Source organism: Xenia sp. Carnegie-2017, unplaced genomic scaffold (genome assembly GCF_021976095.1).
Source record: "Xenia sp. Carnegie-2017 unplaced genomic scaffold, XeniaSp_v1 HiC_scaffold_6, whole genome shotgun sequence".
Classification (NCBI taxonomy): Eukaryota; Metazoa; Cnidaria; class Anthozoa; order Malacalcyonacea; family Xeniidae; genus Xenia; species Xenia sp. Carnegie-2017.
Genome location: NW_025813526.1, coordinates 9,435,002 through 9,451,269, shown reverse-complemented (window position 1 = coordinate 9,451,269; position 16,268 = coordinate 9,435,002). Strand labels below are relative to the sequence as shown.

Here is a 16,268-nt window from a genome sequence, read left to right as displayed (position 1 = left end):
GTTTATGAAGTTTCTAGGGTAATTTATTTTAGTATAATTACTAGAGTATAAGTAGTTGCGTTCTGTTTTCTTTGCATCTTCAGTGTTACAATGATTGTTTATCCAGTTAAAATGTGTTAAAATGTTGCTAATTTTGTATTGTGTTGGGTGATTGCTGTTGAAATCGAGTATTTAGTATGTGTGGGTGGTTTTGCGTATACTTGTGAGTTTAGTTTACCGTCATCTGTTCTGGTTAGTAGGATGTCGAGGAAAGTAAGTTGATTGTCGTGCTCTTCGTCTTTATAAAGGTAATGTTCTTTGTAGTATTGTTTATGGTGTGTAGGATTTGCTCAGTTTTGCCTTTCTTGACTATGGCAAAGATGTCGTCGACATATCTTTTCCATAGTTTGATGTTTGTGTTGTTTGTGACTGATTGTGTTTGAAGTGTTGCATGACGCCTTCTGAGAGGAAGGTGGATAGTGGTGACAACATTGGTGTGCCTGAAATTTGTCTGTAGTATGTGCTTTGGAAGGAGAATTCAGTAGAGAGGCAAGGGTTGAGTAAGTCTAGAATGTCGTTTTTGTCTAGTTGTGTTGTATTTCCAAGTTTTGTCGTTTGTAAGTAGTTCGTTTGTAATTTGTTTGGCTATGTCTATTGGTATGAATGTGAACAGTGATGTCACGTCGTAGGATATCATGATTTCGTCTGGTCGTAGTTTAATACTTTCAATACTGGCGAGGAGAGTGGTGGCATTTCTGTTGATGTGAGGTGAATTTTTGACTAATAGATAGAGAATATGTTTAAGATACTTTAAAAGTTCATACGAGGGTAATTACGATGGTGATCCTGGAAGGGATACGATAAGTCGAAGCGGGTTGCTTTCTTTGTGGATTTATGGTAGTCCATAGAATTTTGCGGTGGATGCGTCATTGGGTCGGATTCTTGTGTAGTCGTTTTCGGTCATTTTCTTTTCGTCTTTTAGTTGTTTCAGTTTCAGGTTGATGCGTTTGGTGGTCGTTTTGCTGGGGTCTACGTGGAGACGTTAAGAGGGGGTGGTGTCTTGTAGGAGGGTTTTGTCTTTGTCGATGTATTCTGGTCTGTCCATGAAAACTGTTTTGCATCCTTTTTCACCTCGTAGTATGTTTATTTCATCGTCGTTTCGTAAGTTTTGAAGTGCTAGTAGTTCTTCGTTGTTTGGCGTGACTGGTGGTTTATGGCAGAGGTTATTTGGTCTGTTAAGTTGGTGTACTTTAAAGCGGATTCTAAGTCGTCAAAGTATTCAAGTTTGTTCGCGCCTTTAATGTTGTAATTTATTCCTTTGTTTAAAATGTTAGTTTGTTGTTCGGTTAGTGGTTTGCTTGAAATGTTTGTGAGATATTCGTTTGTGTTGGGATGGAGTTGCTTGTAAGATCTTGATTCTTGTAATTTTCGATGAAGTTCGTGATGCCGTTTTGTGCTATATGTGCATAATGCTTATTTAATGGTTCATTAATGGATTTTGCGTCTCACTTGTTTCGGTTTCTTGATGTTCTTGTAGTTTATGCCGGTTGATACGTAAGTGGTTGTAGACATCTGATATGAGGACATTTAACATACTGCGGCCGTTTGTTTGTGCAATTTATTGAGCGTGATTTGTTCTTAATGGTGGTCGGTAGTTGACGCTGTTTGGTAGAATTTGTTGTTGTTTGCATTTGTGTAGGAAGTTAAGCTGCTCCAATGTTGATGACTCTTTGCGTGGGAGTAATACCAATTTTCTTGTTCTTTTGAGAATATCTATCCCATATGTCGTGAAGTTTATAAACATACCCACGGAAACAACCACACATTCGACTGGACAGATACTAACGTACTTGGACGCGCACAGTCTAAACATGCACGCGAATTTAAAGAAGCTTTGTACAGTAAAGAAAACGACACAAGAAACAGACATACTACATACCCATCATATTCCCAAAACAAAATAAAAAAGGACAAAAGAAATACAAACAGCACCATAACCACAACATTACACTATAATAATAGTAACATTGATCATATTCACAACACACCAAAACCAATGGCAACGCATTCCACTCCATCCAATCACATTAATCCACCTGCTAATCTAATTAGACTATCTAAATGTCAAGAAACTAAACGCAATTGTTAATAATGTTTCCTCATTCTGATGAAAGCTCGAAGCAACCAGTCGAAAGCTAAAAAAAAATCGTTTTATAAAATCCGGAGAATCTCTCATTTTTATATATTAAATGCCTAGATTACCAATATTTAAACTTATAAACTTTAAACTTCAGGGAAAGATCCCCTGAAGAGTAGGCAATCACTAATCAGGCTTTTCGGGATGAGTCTGTATTTTTCCTGAATTTTTTCAAATAAAATAAAATAAAATAAACAAGATTTTGCTGTTTATTGGGAGTTTTACGCCGTAGGGCGATCTTCATGCAACTGACCAATTGTTTATTATTCACCGATTGGAAGCATGTTGAATCTGTTTAAAACATTGAAGTGCAACATCTAAGTGAAGGTCCTTGCATCTTTGCCATCACCAAAGTGCATTCTTCAAAAGTTTTCCAAGATTGTCAGAGACACGCATATTACCATTGCGTATATAAAACCTGGCATGGTTGCATTGAAAAATTATGTGATTGATAGCAGGGCGGATCTAGATTATGTCAAATCCGTCGCGCGACTGACGTTTGAAATTTAAAAATTACCTATTCATATTAATTAAATTCATTAATTATTCTTACTTTATTATCGCATTTACTTCGTGATAAAAATCCAGCTTTATCTATTATTGAAAACTAATGACTAATCCAATAAATATATCGTTGGTAACCAGATCAGTTGAATTTTAATTGACCAGGAAAAACCGACTGATAAGCGGGGTGGCTTGACTGGTTCGACGGATAAAGGAGTCTATGAACGCCAAAAACGCTTATTTTATTGAACAATGGCCAGATCAGTGGACAGTCTGGGATGGTCTCGACTGATAATAGGGTGGCCGGACGTATAAGGGAGTCCAATTGCTATCTTACAATTGTTTCATTTTAATTTTTGTTTTATTGTTATTGGTTTGACGGATTTCGAGTGATAGCTAACTGAACTAACATAGTCAAGCTCACTGTCTGAATAGAATGTTGGATCGTTTCATAGTAATTTTTATAAGCATGATAGAAACTAAACTACAATCAGATGGAATTTATGGAAACTTGTACAAATTCATATATTAACATGAATGCTGCTGTCCAAACTGTGAAATTTTTCAAGATGGCGAAAAATTTATGGATAAATTGTAAATGCTTGGCAAAAACGATCTCGCGAGCGACATTTCAGTCATTGATGTTCAAAAGAAAGCGAACATTGTTTTGAGTTTTATCAGCAGAAATATACATCGAAAATCGTAAGTAAAGGACAAGTGAAGTGTATGCATGAATGTAGTAATATCAAAGTCAATTTATGTGAGTGTGCGATGCGATTTATGTCAATATGACGTATGGTAAGCAGATTGATGCTTCTAATATTGTTGTTGCCGAAGGACTTTTAGCTATGATTTCTTTAGTGCTTGGGGAATCGTGACCGTTATATGGCAGCGAAATCCTACATTCCTGAAAATATATTTCAATGGACAAAACGTCTGTAGCCGTAAGGCGCCATACTATTATTTACTTTATCGTAAACAAATGTTTGGGGCTTTTCAGTTTATGATCATTGATCATTCAATCATTGGACAGTTATTCTACATATTGTTTAAGATTTGAGAAAACTAACATTGATTACATGAGAAGCTGTTTACTATAACCTGTGATTTTGAGTCTTCTGATCCATGAAGCTTTTTATTTTTACAATTTGACTGGAATGGTATTAAACCTGAGTATTTCACATACATGAAATGATGTCCAATGTCACATATTGTCCCCTGTTCTAACTGAACACCACATGTAGAGATGTAAAGGTGTGTTAATCTAGGGCTCATACCAGATTGTCTGCCATAAATTCCAAAGGGCTATTGATGTGTGAAAAGCATTTTCTATAAAGTAAAAATGTCTTCCTATGTATGCAGATAAACCATGAAATTTGGCAAAACAGCAAAATATTTTTCATGATCACTAGGTAATTTTTCTGATGATCATTATAATTTCTAAACTAAATTATTTCAGATTTACATTTAAACAAGCTTTGATCTTATGAAAAGATATTTATCATAACCAGTAAGCATGACACATGAACCAATTTTAGCATTCATGTAATTACAAAATTAAAGACATGTTGGTTACATTCTGTTTGTATTTGCAAATGCAATGCTACTAGTGATTGCTATATAGCACACCTTACAGAAGATAATAGTCTAGTGAAATGCCTAGTAAACATTTATGGCATTAAGCTGTCCTTAACTGCAAATTTTCACTGTGATAATTTTTGCTTAATCTTTGGCAGAAAAAAATTTTGAGTTTTTTCTCAAAAGGTGAATTTGCTGGCACTTATGTGAAGATGGGTGAAGGGTTACAATAAACTTACATAGTTTGAAGTCTGAGCTTTTCTATATCTATGAACTGTCACTTGTAGTACCAAATTTCTAACTTAACTCATTACATAGAAGTTTGAAGGGGGGTCTCTAGGGGGTCTATGCCTGACAACTTGGTAGAAATTTTGAAAGACTATATCTGTTTTTGAATAGCAGTATTGTGAAATAAATTTTACTTTCCTAGACATGCTAATGAGCCATATATTTGGCACGACAATGAAACTAAATATTTGGCAAAACATTCAACTATTGTTCACTTCATATTTATATTTGAAAAAACGTAAGCAAAATGTGTAGTTTTTGCGCAAAAACGATGCCCACAAAATACATTTTGTATTGCTCTAAAACGCTTAAAATGGCATTTTCAAGGCTCTGAAATTCAAAATTTCTCAGGGGAGAATGCCTCAGACCCCCCCACCCCCCAAGTGCGGAACGCCTCCGACGTTTCACGACTGATGTTTGAAAAATCCTAGATCCGCCCCTGATTAAAAGTATTTTACAATTCAAATTTTGCTTGACGAGCTCCATATTTTTGCATTTTTGCGTCACAGTTCGTATTATTTTGAGCTTTCATTTTGCGTATTTTGATTTATGCATCTCATTATAGTTTTCTTTTGAAAAATCCCTGCCATTCCTTTAAAACACTGGGCATTTTCAGCCTTTGCCAGACTATATATAGCTCCCATTTGCAACAACTCCCTTTTTCCTGTAAGCGGTCCAAGTCCTTGTTTTATTTTCCAGCTTCAACTAATTGTTTGCATGTGCAGTGTGATAATATTCACAATTGGGTTAGTTTTTTTTCATAAACGTGGAGTACGAGTAGGTATATTCTGGTTTGTTGGTTTCTTTCATGGTGCAGCGTGTGTGTGAATTTTGTAGAAACACTTTCTTGGGAGGGTTTTTTTGTTGAATTCGTGTGTGTTAATTCTTCTGTCATCCAATAGGCTTCTTTGTAGTATGAGTTTTGAAAGGGGGATTCAGTGGAAAAGCAAAGAAAATAAACCGCTTCAATAGATCGTGTCTTCTTAAAAGGATATAAGTATATCTCTCTTTTGAACAAGTATGTTTAAAATATAAATTTGTTGCTAAAAACTGCATGATTGAATAATAAAACAAGGGAAGAAACATAAGGAAAGAAACAGAATTCAACTATGTAATCCGAGGCAAGGTTTTAAACTTGCTTCTTGGTGTTATGAGTAGAAAATAGTATTTAAAGCAATGGCAGCTAATGGAGAATTTTTAAAGACTTTTTAGGGCTTTTGCGTATAAACTAGTGGTCGGGCTAGGTCGGGACTACACTAGGAGTTTAAAACGGTACTTAGTTCCTTTTTTGAGTATATGCAAAAATAGAAAGAAATAGTATAATGGTTCTGATTTACAATTAACATTTTCTGAGTCAATAAAAGACACATTGCATTCAATTCGACTAAAAAATTCAGTAAGAATACCCACCCAATATAGACAAATTTTAATTATATGTCTGAGTCATGTTTAAACTAACAGTATTTAACTTCCACTGTAGCCTGACCACTAGTCTATTAGTGTAGCCCTAATATCCTGACTACTAGTCTTTTATATACTATTTGTTACATATATTACCAAAATGCAAATTCAATACCTTGCCTCTGATTATATACTTGAATTCAGTTGTTTTCCTTTTAGTAAAAAAGATTGTGTAGTTCTTGCATATTTTGGAGTTTGTTTTATAATTTCAACCAGAAGTTTTCAGCATCCAAATTAATTTCCAAACATACTTGTTCCAAGGCAGGGTTCTCAATGAAACATCTACCATCCATTTTCTCCACCATCATTTTTTTTGCATGGCACAGTTTTTAAAATAACAAAGACACTCGCTATGTTTCATATGCTAAGTTCCTGTTGCTGCATTTTATACACGTACAAAGCTTGTAAGTACTCTAGTATTTATACAATAATCTACAGAACACTAAGCAAAACACCATACAATTGACTCTATATACAGACAAAATTACCAAGTATGGGTTGGTTTCTTTGCAGATAATTGTATACATAGTTTTTAATTCTTCCCCTTACTGTCGTTCGTGTAATTAACTGTTGTTAATATTCCATATGCTCTATACAAGTAGCTGGAGCCTACAGGTTTGATAAAAAAAACGCAAGCTTTACCAAATTTTTGTTCGTCTGTGTTAGTGTTTGCGCTAAGAGACGGCTAAGAAAACGATTTAGAGTCTACATTTGTTTCTGAACTTTTGTCAAATGTCATAGTTTAAAAAATAGACTGCCAAAAATCTTAAAAGTATCTTTAAATTTCATACTATGAGGCTCAAGCGCACAGCATTTCAATAAAGAAATAAAAGACGTTTATTGTGTTAGCATAAGATTATGCAAATGGAGGAGACCTTTAAGGAACTTGAGAGCAGATCAGTGCAAGCCCGAGACTGGAGGTCAAGGGTCGCACATGCTCGGTGGTTCTTACAAACATCTTCAAGGCTTGCATAAGCCAGTGCATTCACGAAAAACATCTTTTAGTTCTTTTATAAAATAAAATAATGCAAAAAGACAAACATTTTCATTTTTCCGCTAAAATGTTTTCATGAATGATTTGCAAATTCTCTTTGACTGATTGATTGTTTTGATCGATTTAATTGGTGAGCACATATGTATTTTGCTCAGGCTATTGCAAACACAGCTCTAGACCAATTAGCGCACTCGTTGCATTGTGTGTATTTTGTAATCTTAATTGTTGTGCCGGGAACAATTTCCTTAAGTAAACAACGTCTTCATATCGGATAAATGTCCCGTTTTTTAATCCAATTTTTTATTTGCGGCCATAAAATTGCAGGTTTGAATGCAGAAAAAACCTGGATAATGATAGAATTTTTCGTTAAAATTTGGCAAGAGTTTTTAATTAACTCTATATTTTATAAAAATGCAATAAAATGATGACTCAATTTTTCGTCACGGGGTTATTTAAGCAAAATTCTTTGGCAGCATTATTGATTAGGAAAGGTTCATTGATTAGCAAATTTGAGCGATAATTAAGAAATTATTCTTTAAAGGTAGTTCAGAGTTGTAAAGAATATTTTGAAGAAAATAAAATTTTTATATCACTACATTCATTTTACACTGGTTAAAAGACCAAAAATAGGTCTTTACCTTTCATGATTATTACCGAGGAAAGAAGTTCTAACAATCACAAAACAGTTTGAATTTGAAATGTGTGTGAGTGCGTGTTTGTGTTATGCAGTGGAATGTACAGAATAGAATACAAAAAAAAAATCAGTCTATATATTTGCATCTAAAAATTTAATAACCCATGTATAAAAATGCAAGCATTTGTAGTCTTTGAATAAAATTTTAGCTACATAGTGCAGGTGACTTGCGTTACAATCCTTACTTTAGAATCAAGCAAGCACTTGGCTAGCAACTTGAAAATAGATTAGAATCAGTTATAACTTTGGATAATAAATTTATCAGACATAAATCTCTTTGAAGCAAAATATAATAAAGGTAAAAAATTGGATACCTCTAGAAGAAGATATAAACGGTTTCTTAGACTATTATTAGTTATCATTCACAAACACACATCATGAATGATTATTGAATTTCGTGTTAATTACTTTTTGTGTTAAGTTTGACAGTATCATGCTGTAACATAAAATAGTGCATCATTCGTATACAAGTAAATATTTCTTTTATTTCTATTAAATTTACCTTCATAGCTACACCTCTAATAATTCAAAGTTTTAGTTTACAACAGACGAAAACGCAAGAGATTCTACTTTCATACACATAACCTTATTTACAGTTCAATGACTTACATTGAAACGGTTTATATTTAATAATAAAAAGCCTTTACGTACTTGTTACCAATAGTCTATCATCTTATTTTTATCCCGTTTTTTCACACAACCTTTCATGATCTTCCAAAATCTTTTGCGTACGAGGCGACTTATATCCCAAAACTAATTTTTTCCAATATAATTAATAATACGCCAGCCTTAAGAAACTTGCCAGAGTAATTCATTCCCTTTTTATAAAGATCAATTTGTTTTAATCTCCACTCAAAATATGATGTATTTTAAAGGAAACGGTGAAGGCCGAGATCAACCCAGTGGTATAATTGGGGACGTAAGTCAACATATTCATGAACGTCTTAAAGCTGCAGATAATATTGAGTTCAAAGTACACTTGAAAAAGTGTGCATCAAAACAAACAGGTAGTTATAACATTTTTCAATTTTCTTTAATTTCTTTGCTTTGCTATGCAAACTACAAAACATACCTAATTCTAAAGCTTTGAAATGTAAAACTTTTAACATTCATTGCAAAGATTTTTATTAACATTTTCTTAACAACGTCTTTCTATCGATCTCCATTGTTCTAATGTTTATTTGACGATATTTAATTTTCATAGAATCTCATATTGAAAGAATTTTGTTTTCATTTTTTGTTTTCGTTTTTGCTTTCATATTCGTTTACGTTTTTTTTTCTTTCTTTTTTCTTGCAAAAGATGATAGGTGGTTCTCTTTGATCTTTTAATGACTTTTATATTTTTATAAATTAATTTCAAAATATTAAAATCAACATTAGTTGTCATTAACTTGACCTTTATGATAATGTTATTGTGTCCATGATTTTAAGTAGTTGGAATAAATCGTTTAATAGTTTTACTTATTCTAATGTATTCTTTCTACTTTGTGTAATTAATACAGGCAGTCTAATAAATGAAACAAAATGCAAAAAGACTTGTCAATGTCTTAATGAGAATTTTGGACGATGGAAAAACAAAACGTGGCAACCATTTTACTCAGGTAAACTTTAGCAAAAACATTTTAAAAGTTTGAATAGCAATAGTAGATTTCGCACAATCTGCGTGAAGTGTTGGTTCACTGTTCTAAAACTTCGCACTAACGATGGGACTGTATTTTTGATTATAAATTTTAACACTTCAGTAAGATATTTACAGTGTTTTGCACGTTTTTACGTTCCAAGCGTTGGTTCTTTGCGATACGGAATAATTAAATTTGATCTCGTTAAGATTACGGACAAACGTCAATCCTAGAACTGCGTTTTCGAAATTTATTGCCTTCTGCAATACGACTCTGATTCATCAAATTTGTATGAATAGTTCATACACCAATAACTACAACTTTTTCGAACTCCCGAACCAACGATTGCAAGCTATATTTATGTATAATTATTCGGAAGAGGCTTTTGGGCGTTTACATATGACGCACAACTTTGCCATTCTGTTTCTACCTACATCCTACCGCAATGACACATTACGGTGTGGAAGTGTTCTCTTAACATGACTATACTATTTTACATCAGTTTAATATCCGCTATATCTTATAATCTATAATATGACAGTCACACACAACATAATTTGACATGACAATTTACAACACACTCCCCACCTTGATTAGTCCCACTAATCAAGCATATTCTGTGTCTTCCATACAGAATCAAGAGCAGTGGCTCTCATGCTTCTACCCTCATGTTCTGCCTCCATTCCTCTCATCTCTTTTTCATTCTCTTTACGCTCACATTCAATTTAATCGTGCTTTAACTCGGTAGGAAAGGGCTTTTGGACGGAACGATTGAGGTGAATGACTTTACCGTTCTTAACTATCCTGACCTTAGCTCCTCTTACCACCCAATCTCTCCCGAAAAACAACTCCTCTATTACACCTGACTTCCAATTTCCTCTTTTGACATTATCTTCATAATCAGTCACGACATCTCCCTTATCCACAACCCTAATGGCATTGTCCTTGTCCTGCTTATGAAACTCTCTTAAACCAACCAAATACTCTTTACGCCACCTATTCCATAAATGCATTTTTTTCTTACTCAAATACTGATACCATTTTTACAGTAACCCTCATCACACTCCTCTTCACCAGACCCTTCGTCTGCCATGGAAAACAAACTTCTTCCTGTTACCAAATTCGAACGAGTTATTGGTTCACCACCCACCTTGTCGTACGTATTAGTCAATGACCTAAAATTTAATTTAGCCTCAACTTCTACCATCACTGTCAGTAGCTCGTCAACTGTCAACCTAGCATTTCCTAATACCTATATCAAGCACCTCTTTACTGACCTAACCATCCTTTCAAAAAATCCACCCCACCAGGGAGCTCTTTTTAGATTGAATTTCCACTCTATCCTATTGTTTCCTAAATACCCTTGCACACTTGCATTATTATAGAGGTTTTCTAAAGTCTTGACTGTTGCTTTGAATGTTTTTGCATTGTCTGATACCATTAATGACGGGGTCCACCTTCTAGCTGACAATCGTCCAAGCCATCTCATGAATTCATCCGCAGAAAAATCTTTAACTAAGTCTAAATATATGGCCCTAGTTAGGCAACAGGAAAACAATGCGAGGTATACTTTGTCTGCCCCCCTGATGTATTCTTTACAAATAGTGGTCCAGCAAAATCTACCCCTGTCTTCAAAAATGGTTCCGCTTGCTCTACTCTGAATGCCGGAAGGTTTGCTTCGTCAGGTCTATTGTATGGTTTACTCTCTAATTTCTTACACACGACACATTTGTTGAGACTTGATTTTACCTTCTGTCTGCCTTGTAGAATCCTGAACCATGACCTTATCTCTGCTAAAGTTACCCTAACTCCGCTATGATGTACCTTTTTGTGGCAATGCTCAACTATTAATTCCGTCAATCTACCTTCCTTTGGTAATAAGATTGGAAACATCGTTTCCTCTTCCAAGTCTGATTCTGCTAGCCTACCCTGACATTTTAGTAGCCCCTCATCTTCTACTACCTTAAGTTGTATCTCTAACTGCTTGAACTTATCCTCCTTCTTTAGCCTGTCTTGTCAAGCCTTCAACCGAAGTTTTCTGCTTTACTTATCTCCTGACTCCCAATTCCTTCCATGTTCCCCTTCCATTCCATTCCATTCCCATGCCGTATTACATTCCACCCTACTGTCCATTCACGTTCTGATTCCTTCTCTCCTACTACCATTCCGCCATTCGCTTTTCTTCTTCTTTACTCTCCTCTGTTACGCCTACCTCTGATTGCGGCCACTCTCTTTCTACGCTACTCGGCCACCTTGGTCCTGTCCACCAAATTGATTGCTCTTGTATCTTCCACGCAAACACTCCCCTGCTTCCTAAATCAGCGGGATTTTCCATTCCTGGACAATTTTCCCACTTCTTCTTCAGTGTTATTGCTAAGATTTCATTTACTCTATGTCTAACTAACTGTTTCCACTCACCGCGATTCTGAATCCAATATAATACTGTAATACTATCTAACATGTAACTTGCTTCTATTTTCCCTACTTCGCCTACTAAAGCTTTCCGCACAGATTCCATTAACTTTGCTAACATCAGCGCGGACATTAGCTCTAAGCGCGGTATAGTAAGCTTCTTCAGCGGCGCAACCCTAGTTTTTGCCGTTAACAATTTCACTAAGACTCCAACACTCGTGCGACAAACAAAATATACTAGCGCGCAGTACGCTTTCTCGCTTGCATCACCAAACCCGTTAAGTTCACAAGATTGAATTTTGGCCTTCACACCACTATAGATGCATCTTTTTAGCTTAATAGTCTTAACACGGTTTAGATCTTCAAGCCATTTAGTGTATAGATCGACGTACTTTCTGCTTGTCTCGTCATCCCAATCAATCTTTTCAACGCACAACTGCTGAAACAAGATTTTCATCGAAACTATTACGCAGCTAATTAATCCCAGCGGATCAAATATCTTTGCTAGTGCGCTCAGCAGGTTTCGTTTAGTTAACTTCTTGTCACCCAAGTCTCCTACAAACTTTAGCAGGTCTAACATGAACAGATCATTGTCGCAATCTCAGCTTATACCTAAAACTTTTGCGTAATCATCGTTATTTTGGACTCTCAAACTCCACTGTGTGAATGTTTCATCATCTGTTCACACCATTGTTCACCCATTCAACGCTGTTCTGTAAGCGCTCGCACGTTTGCGTCATTTTTTATCCATTTCCTTAACTTAAAACCGCCTTGACACATTCTATATTTCGCCTTTTCATATAAATCGAACGTTTTGTGTGCGCTTTTGCCCCCGAAACTAAGTCATCAACGTAAAATCCTTCATCCAATTTTTGAGCAAGCACTGGATGTGATTCTACAAATTGCGCTATGTGATGCCTGAGCGTGGCGTTGAGTAAAAATGGCGAAGCATTTAATCCAAACACTACTCTACAAAACCTGTAAACAACAACCTCTAAATTAGCATTAGTCGCATCTCTAACCCACAGAAATCTTAAATAGTCCCTGTCTGCTTTGTCTACCTCTACGTTCAAAAATGCTTTCTTTATGTCTCCTACCAAGGCCACTCTGTTCTCCATAAATATGATTAATATATCAAACAACAACGGTGTTAATGATGGTCCTACATGAAGACAGTCATTCAAGGAAGTCCCTTTCTTACCCTCCTTTCATGATGCATCATACACTATTCTTAGCTTAGTTGTTTTGGCTTCGATACGTATCACCGCTTGGTGGGGAAGATAATGAACATTCATCCCCGGTTCTGACTCGTCAACCCTTTCAATGACTCCCGTTTTTAGTTGATCCCCGATAATTTTATCATATTCTTTAACAAATCAGGCTCATTCGACAAGCGCTTAATTTGCCCTTCCATGCGTGCTAAACTATTGGCATAGTTACTTGGTAAATGCCCATGACCTTGCTTCCACGGCAATTTAACAGAGTACTTATGCCCATTAAACTCAATTTTATCTAACAAGGCTTCGTACACATCGTCAGTTTCCCTGACCCCAAGTATTTCTAAATTCCACAACTTGTTCACATGCCTGTCTATGCTGTTTGTATTCTGCGTTGCAGTCTGCGAATCTAAATTAACATGGGCATTTTTGATTTTCAAGCTCCCTTTCAGTGGACCGCTTACAACCCATCCTAAACAAGTGTCAATTTCAACTGGCTCATCCTTATTGCCCCTAAATATTTCTCCTTTCTGAAAAGCCCAAAGGTTATCTGCTCCTATCAAAACATCCACTTCAAAATCTCTTGCTTCAAACTTACATCTGACATAAACAAATTTTTCAAATGAGAATACTGCTCCTTATCAACCTCAATATGCTCATTTTTTACCGTACAAATACGTGGAACCACTAATGCCTTAAAACGAATTTTGCAATTACTCCTAACTGATGCGACTTCGCAATTGACGACCTCTGTCATGTTACCTTCATTTGTTCCACCACCAAATTTGTTGTCCTCTATCCATTCCCGCCTTGCTATATTAAGCTTCGCATCTTGTTTTGCCCTGTTTGTCACGAAAGACTTCTCACTTCCCGAGTCAAAAAGCTCTCGTACTCTCTTCCTATTCTGACCTACAAGAATTCTTGCGAAGTCTGCAAGGCTACCCTAGTCTTTGTACTCACATGCACGTTACTCACATTTACCTGCTCTGTTTTCTCTGCGCTACCACTCTGTTTTTCATCCTTCTTTCCTTTGTCACATATAGATACATGATGACCCTCCCCACATACAAAACATTTAGTACGTGCACGACAATCTTTAGCTAAATGACCTTTATTTAGACAAATAAAACATCTCTTAAACTTACGAAGAAGTTGCATACGTTCTGTCCGCCCTGTTATCTTCTTGCACTCTTCGTTTTTGTGCTCCCCACAGCAGAAAGCACAAAACAATCGGTTGTTGTGGCTGGCAAACAATCTCCTAGCTGTTCCTGATTCACGACGTCTTCTTCGTTGATCTTCATCCTTCTCCGCAACTGCTAACTTGTGGCATTCTCGCAGCTCCACTTCAACTTGCAACGCGTCGACAAAATCTTTCATTCCCCACTCTAAGTAGTCTCTTCCCCTTGCAATCGTCAGTTTTAATGAGTCCGGTGTTTTTTTTTTAGAAGATTGGGCACGAGTATCTCGCAGTACGTCTCCTCCTTTACACCGAGCGCCTCGTCTCCTCGATAATTTGTTTCCACGGTGTCAAAGAACTTGCGCAGCCTCGTCGTATCATTCTCGTTGTACACGGGCTTTAGATTCATCATATCATTAACATGTGCCCTTTGCACCATCACTTTGTTCCCGTATCTCCGTTGTAACACCTTCAGGGCTTCTGCATAGTTGATCGAAGTCAGAGCAAATCTCGAAATTGCTGACATCGACGGCTCCTCCACCAGTTCTCTCAGATAGGTGAATTTGTTGACCTCAGACAATCTGTCGTTGTTGTGAATTGAACTTTCAAAAGAGTCCCAGAATTCCCGCCAATCTTGTAACTTGCCCGAAAAATTTTTCACCTCCAGTTTAGGTAGCTCTACTCTACAGCATGCTCCACTGGATACCGTACTTGCCAATGTGTTGGCGAGCTTCTCATTTCGCTTGTTTGTCTCTATCGTGCTCAGCGCAACGTTAATTTCGGCCAAGCGCATAATACTTCGCAGCCGTAATCCGATGAGCCGTCAATATCTGCCGCAACATCTTTATCTTTTTCTAACAAGCTCTGAGTCTCATCGTCCAACTTCAAAATGGTATCTAATTTCTGTACTAGTACAAGTCGCATTTGTTCCAGTTCGACTTTCCTTAACGGCGCATTATCGTTTACCATACTTCTTATTTTGTTCACAACTTTTGTGGCGTACGATTTGTGCCCACTCCTTGACTGTCGTTTTCTGGTCAGCTCTGACATCGTGAACAACCCTGTATTCTATTTTTGTGTTCTTCTTGAATTCTGCTACTATTTCTGGCTCGAAGGACCACGTTTCGCACAATCTGCGCGAAGTGCTGGTTCACTGTTCTAAAACTTCACACTAACGATGGGACTGTATTTTTGAATATATAATTTTAACACTTCAATAAGATATTTACAGTGTTTTGCACGATTTTACGTTCCAAGCGTTGGTTCTTCGCGATACGGAATAATTAAATTTGATCTCGTTAAGATTACGGACAAACGTCAATCCTAGAACTGCGTTTTCGAAATTTATTGCCTTCTGCAATACAACTCTAATTCATCAAATTTGTATGACCAGTTCATACACCAATAACTACAACTTTTCCGAACTCCCGAGCCAACGCTTGCAAGCTATATTTATGTATAACTATTCCGAAGTGGATTTTGGGCGTTTACATATGACGCGCAACTTTGCCATTCCGTTTCTACCTACATCCTACCGCAATGACGCATTGCAGTGTGGAAGTGTTCTCTTAACATGACTATAGTATTTTACATCAATTTAATATCCGTTATATCTTATAATCTATAATATGACACAGTCACACTCTACATAATTTGACATGACAATTTACGACAGTAGAAAATACCAGTTGCCTGAATGCTGTCCTAGAACGAGATATTCAAAATCTTGCATTTCTGAAATATGATCTGTTTGTTTCTGAATGTCATCAAAAATAAGCTATGGTCAATTGAGACTCTAGGTCATACCCCCTAGAAAAGTCAACAAATGAATGTACTCTTCCCTAAATTAATAAGCGCAAGAGAACTTCAACAACCTTTGATCAAAGTACTACTGCAGATTAAAGCAATTTTTAGGTATGATATTGTAAAAATAAATGGAGAATGCCAAAAAAAATTACACGGCCTTTTTTGTACGATATATTAAGCAGGATCTGTGCGCCGCGAGGGAATTAGCTCGGGTTGAACGCTTTCAATATAGTATTCTTGATAACATAAAAGAATAAGTCTTTCTCAGGCCCTGTTCACACGATACCGGCTTGGTTAGACACCGGATTACTTTTCGTACCAGATAGGCCTTGCGTTCATACG

The 16,268-nt window shown here is 36.3% G+C and overlaps 1 protein-coding gene across 1 annotated transcript in view; it reads left to right on the top strand.

The window, feature by feature from the left end:
• Nucleotides 1-16,268, top strand: part of LOC124458515 — a 65,911-nt gene that overhangs the window by 35,376 nt on the left and 14,267 nt on the right. Inside the window, exons 3-4 of the mRNA XM_047008507.1 lie at nt 8,571-8,702; nt 9,198-9,296. Coding sequence (XP_046864463.1) covers nt 8,571-8,702; nt 9,198-9,296 — 231 coding nt within the window. The remainder of the gene's footprint in view (nt 1-8,570; nt 8,703-9,197; nt 9,297-16,268) is intronic.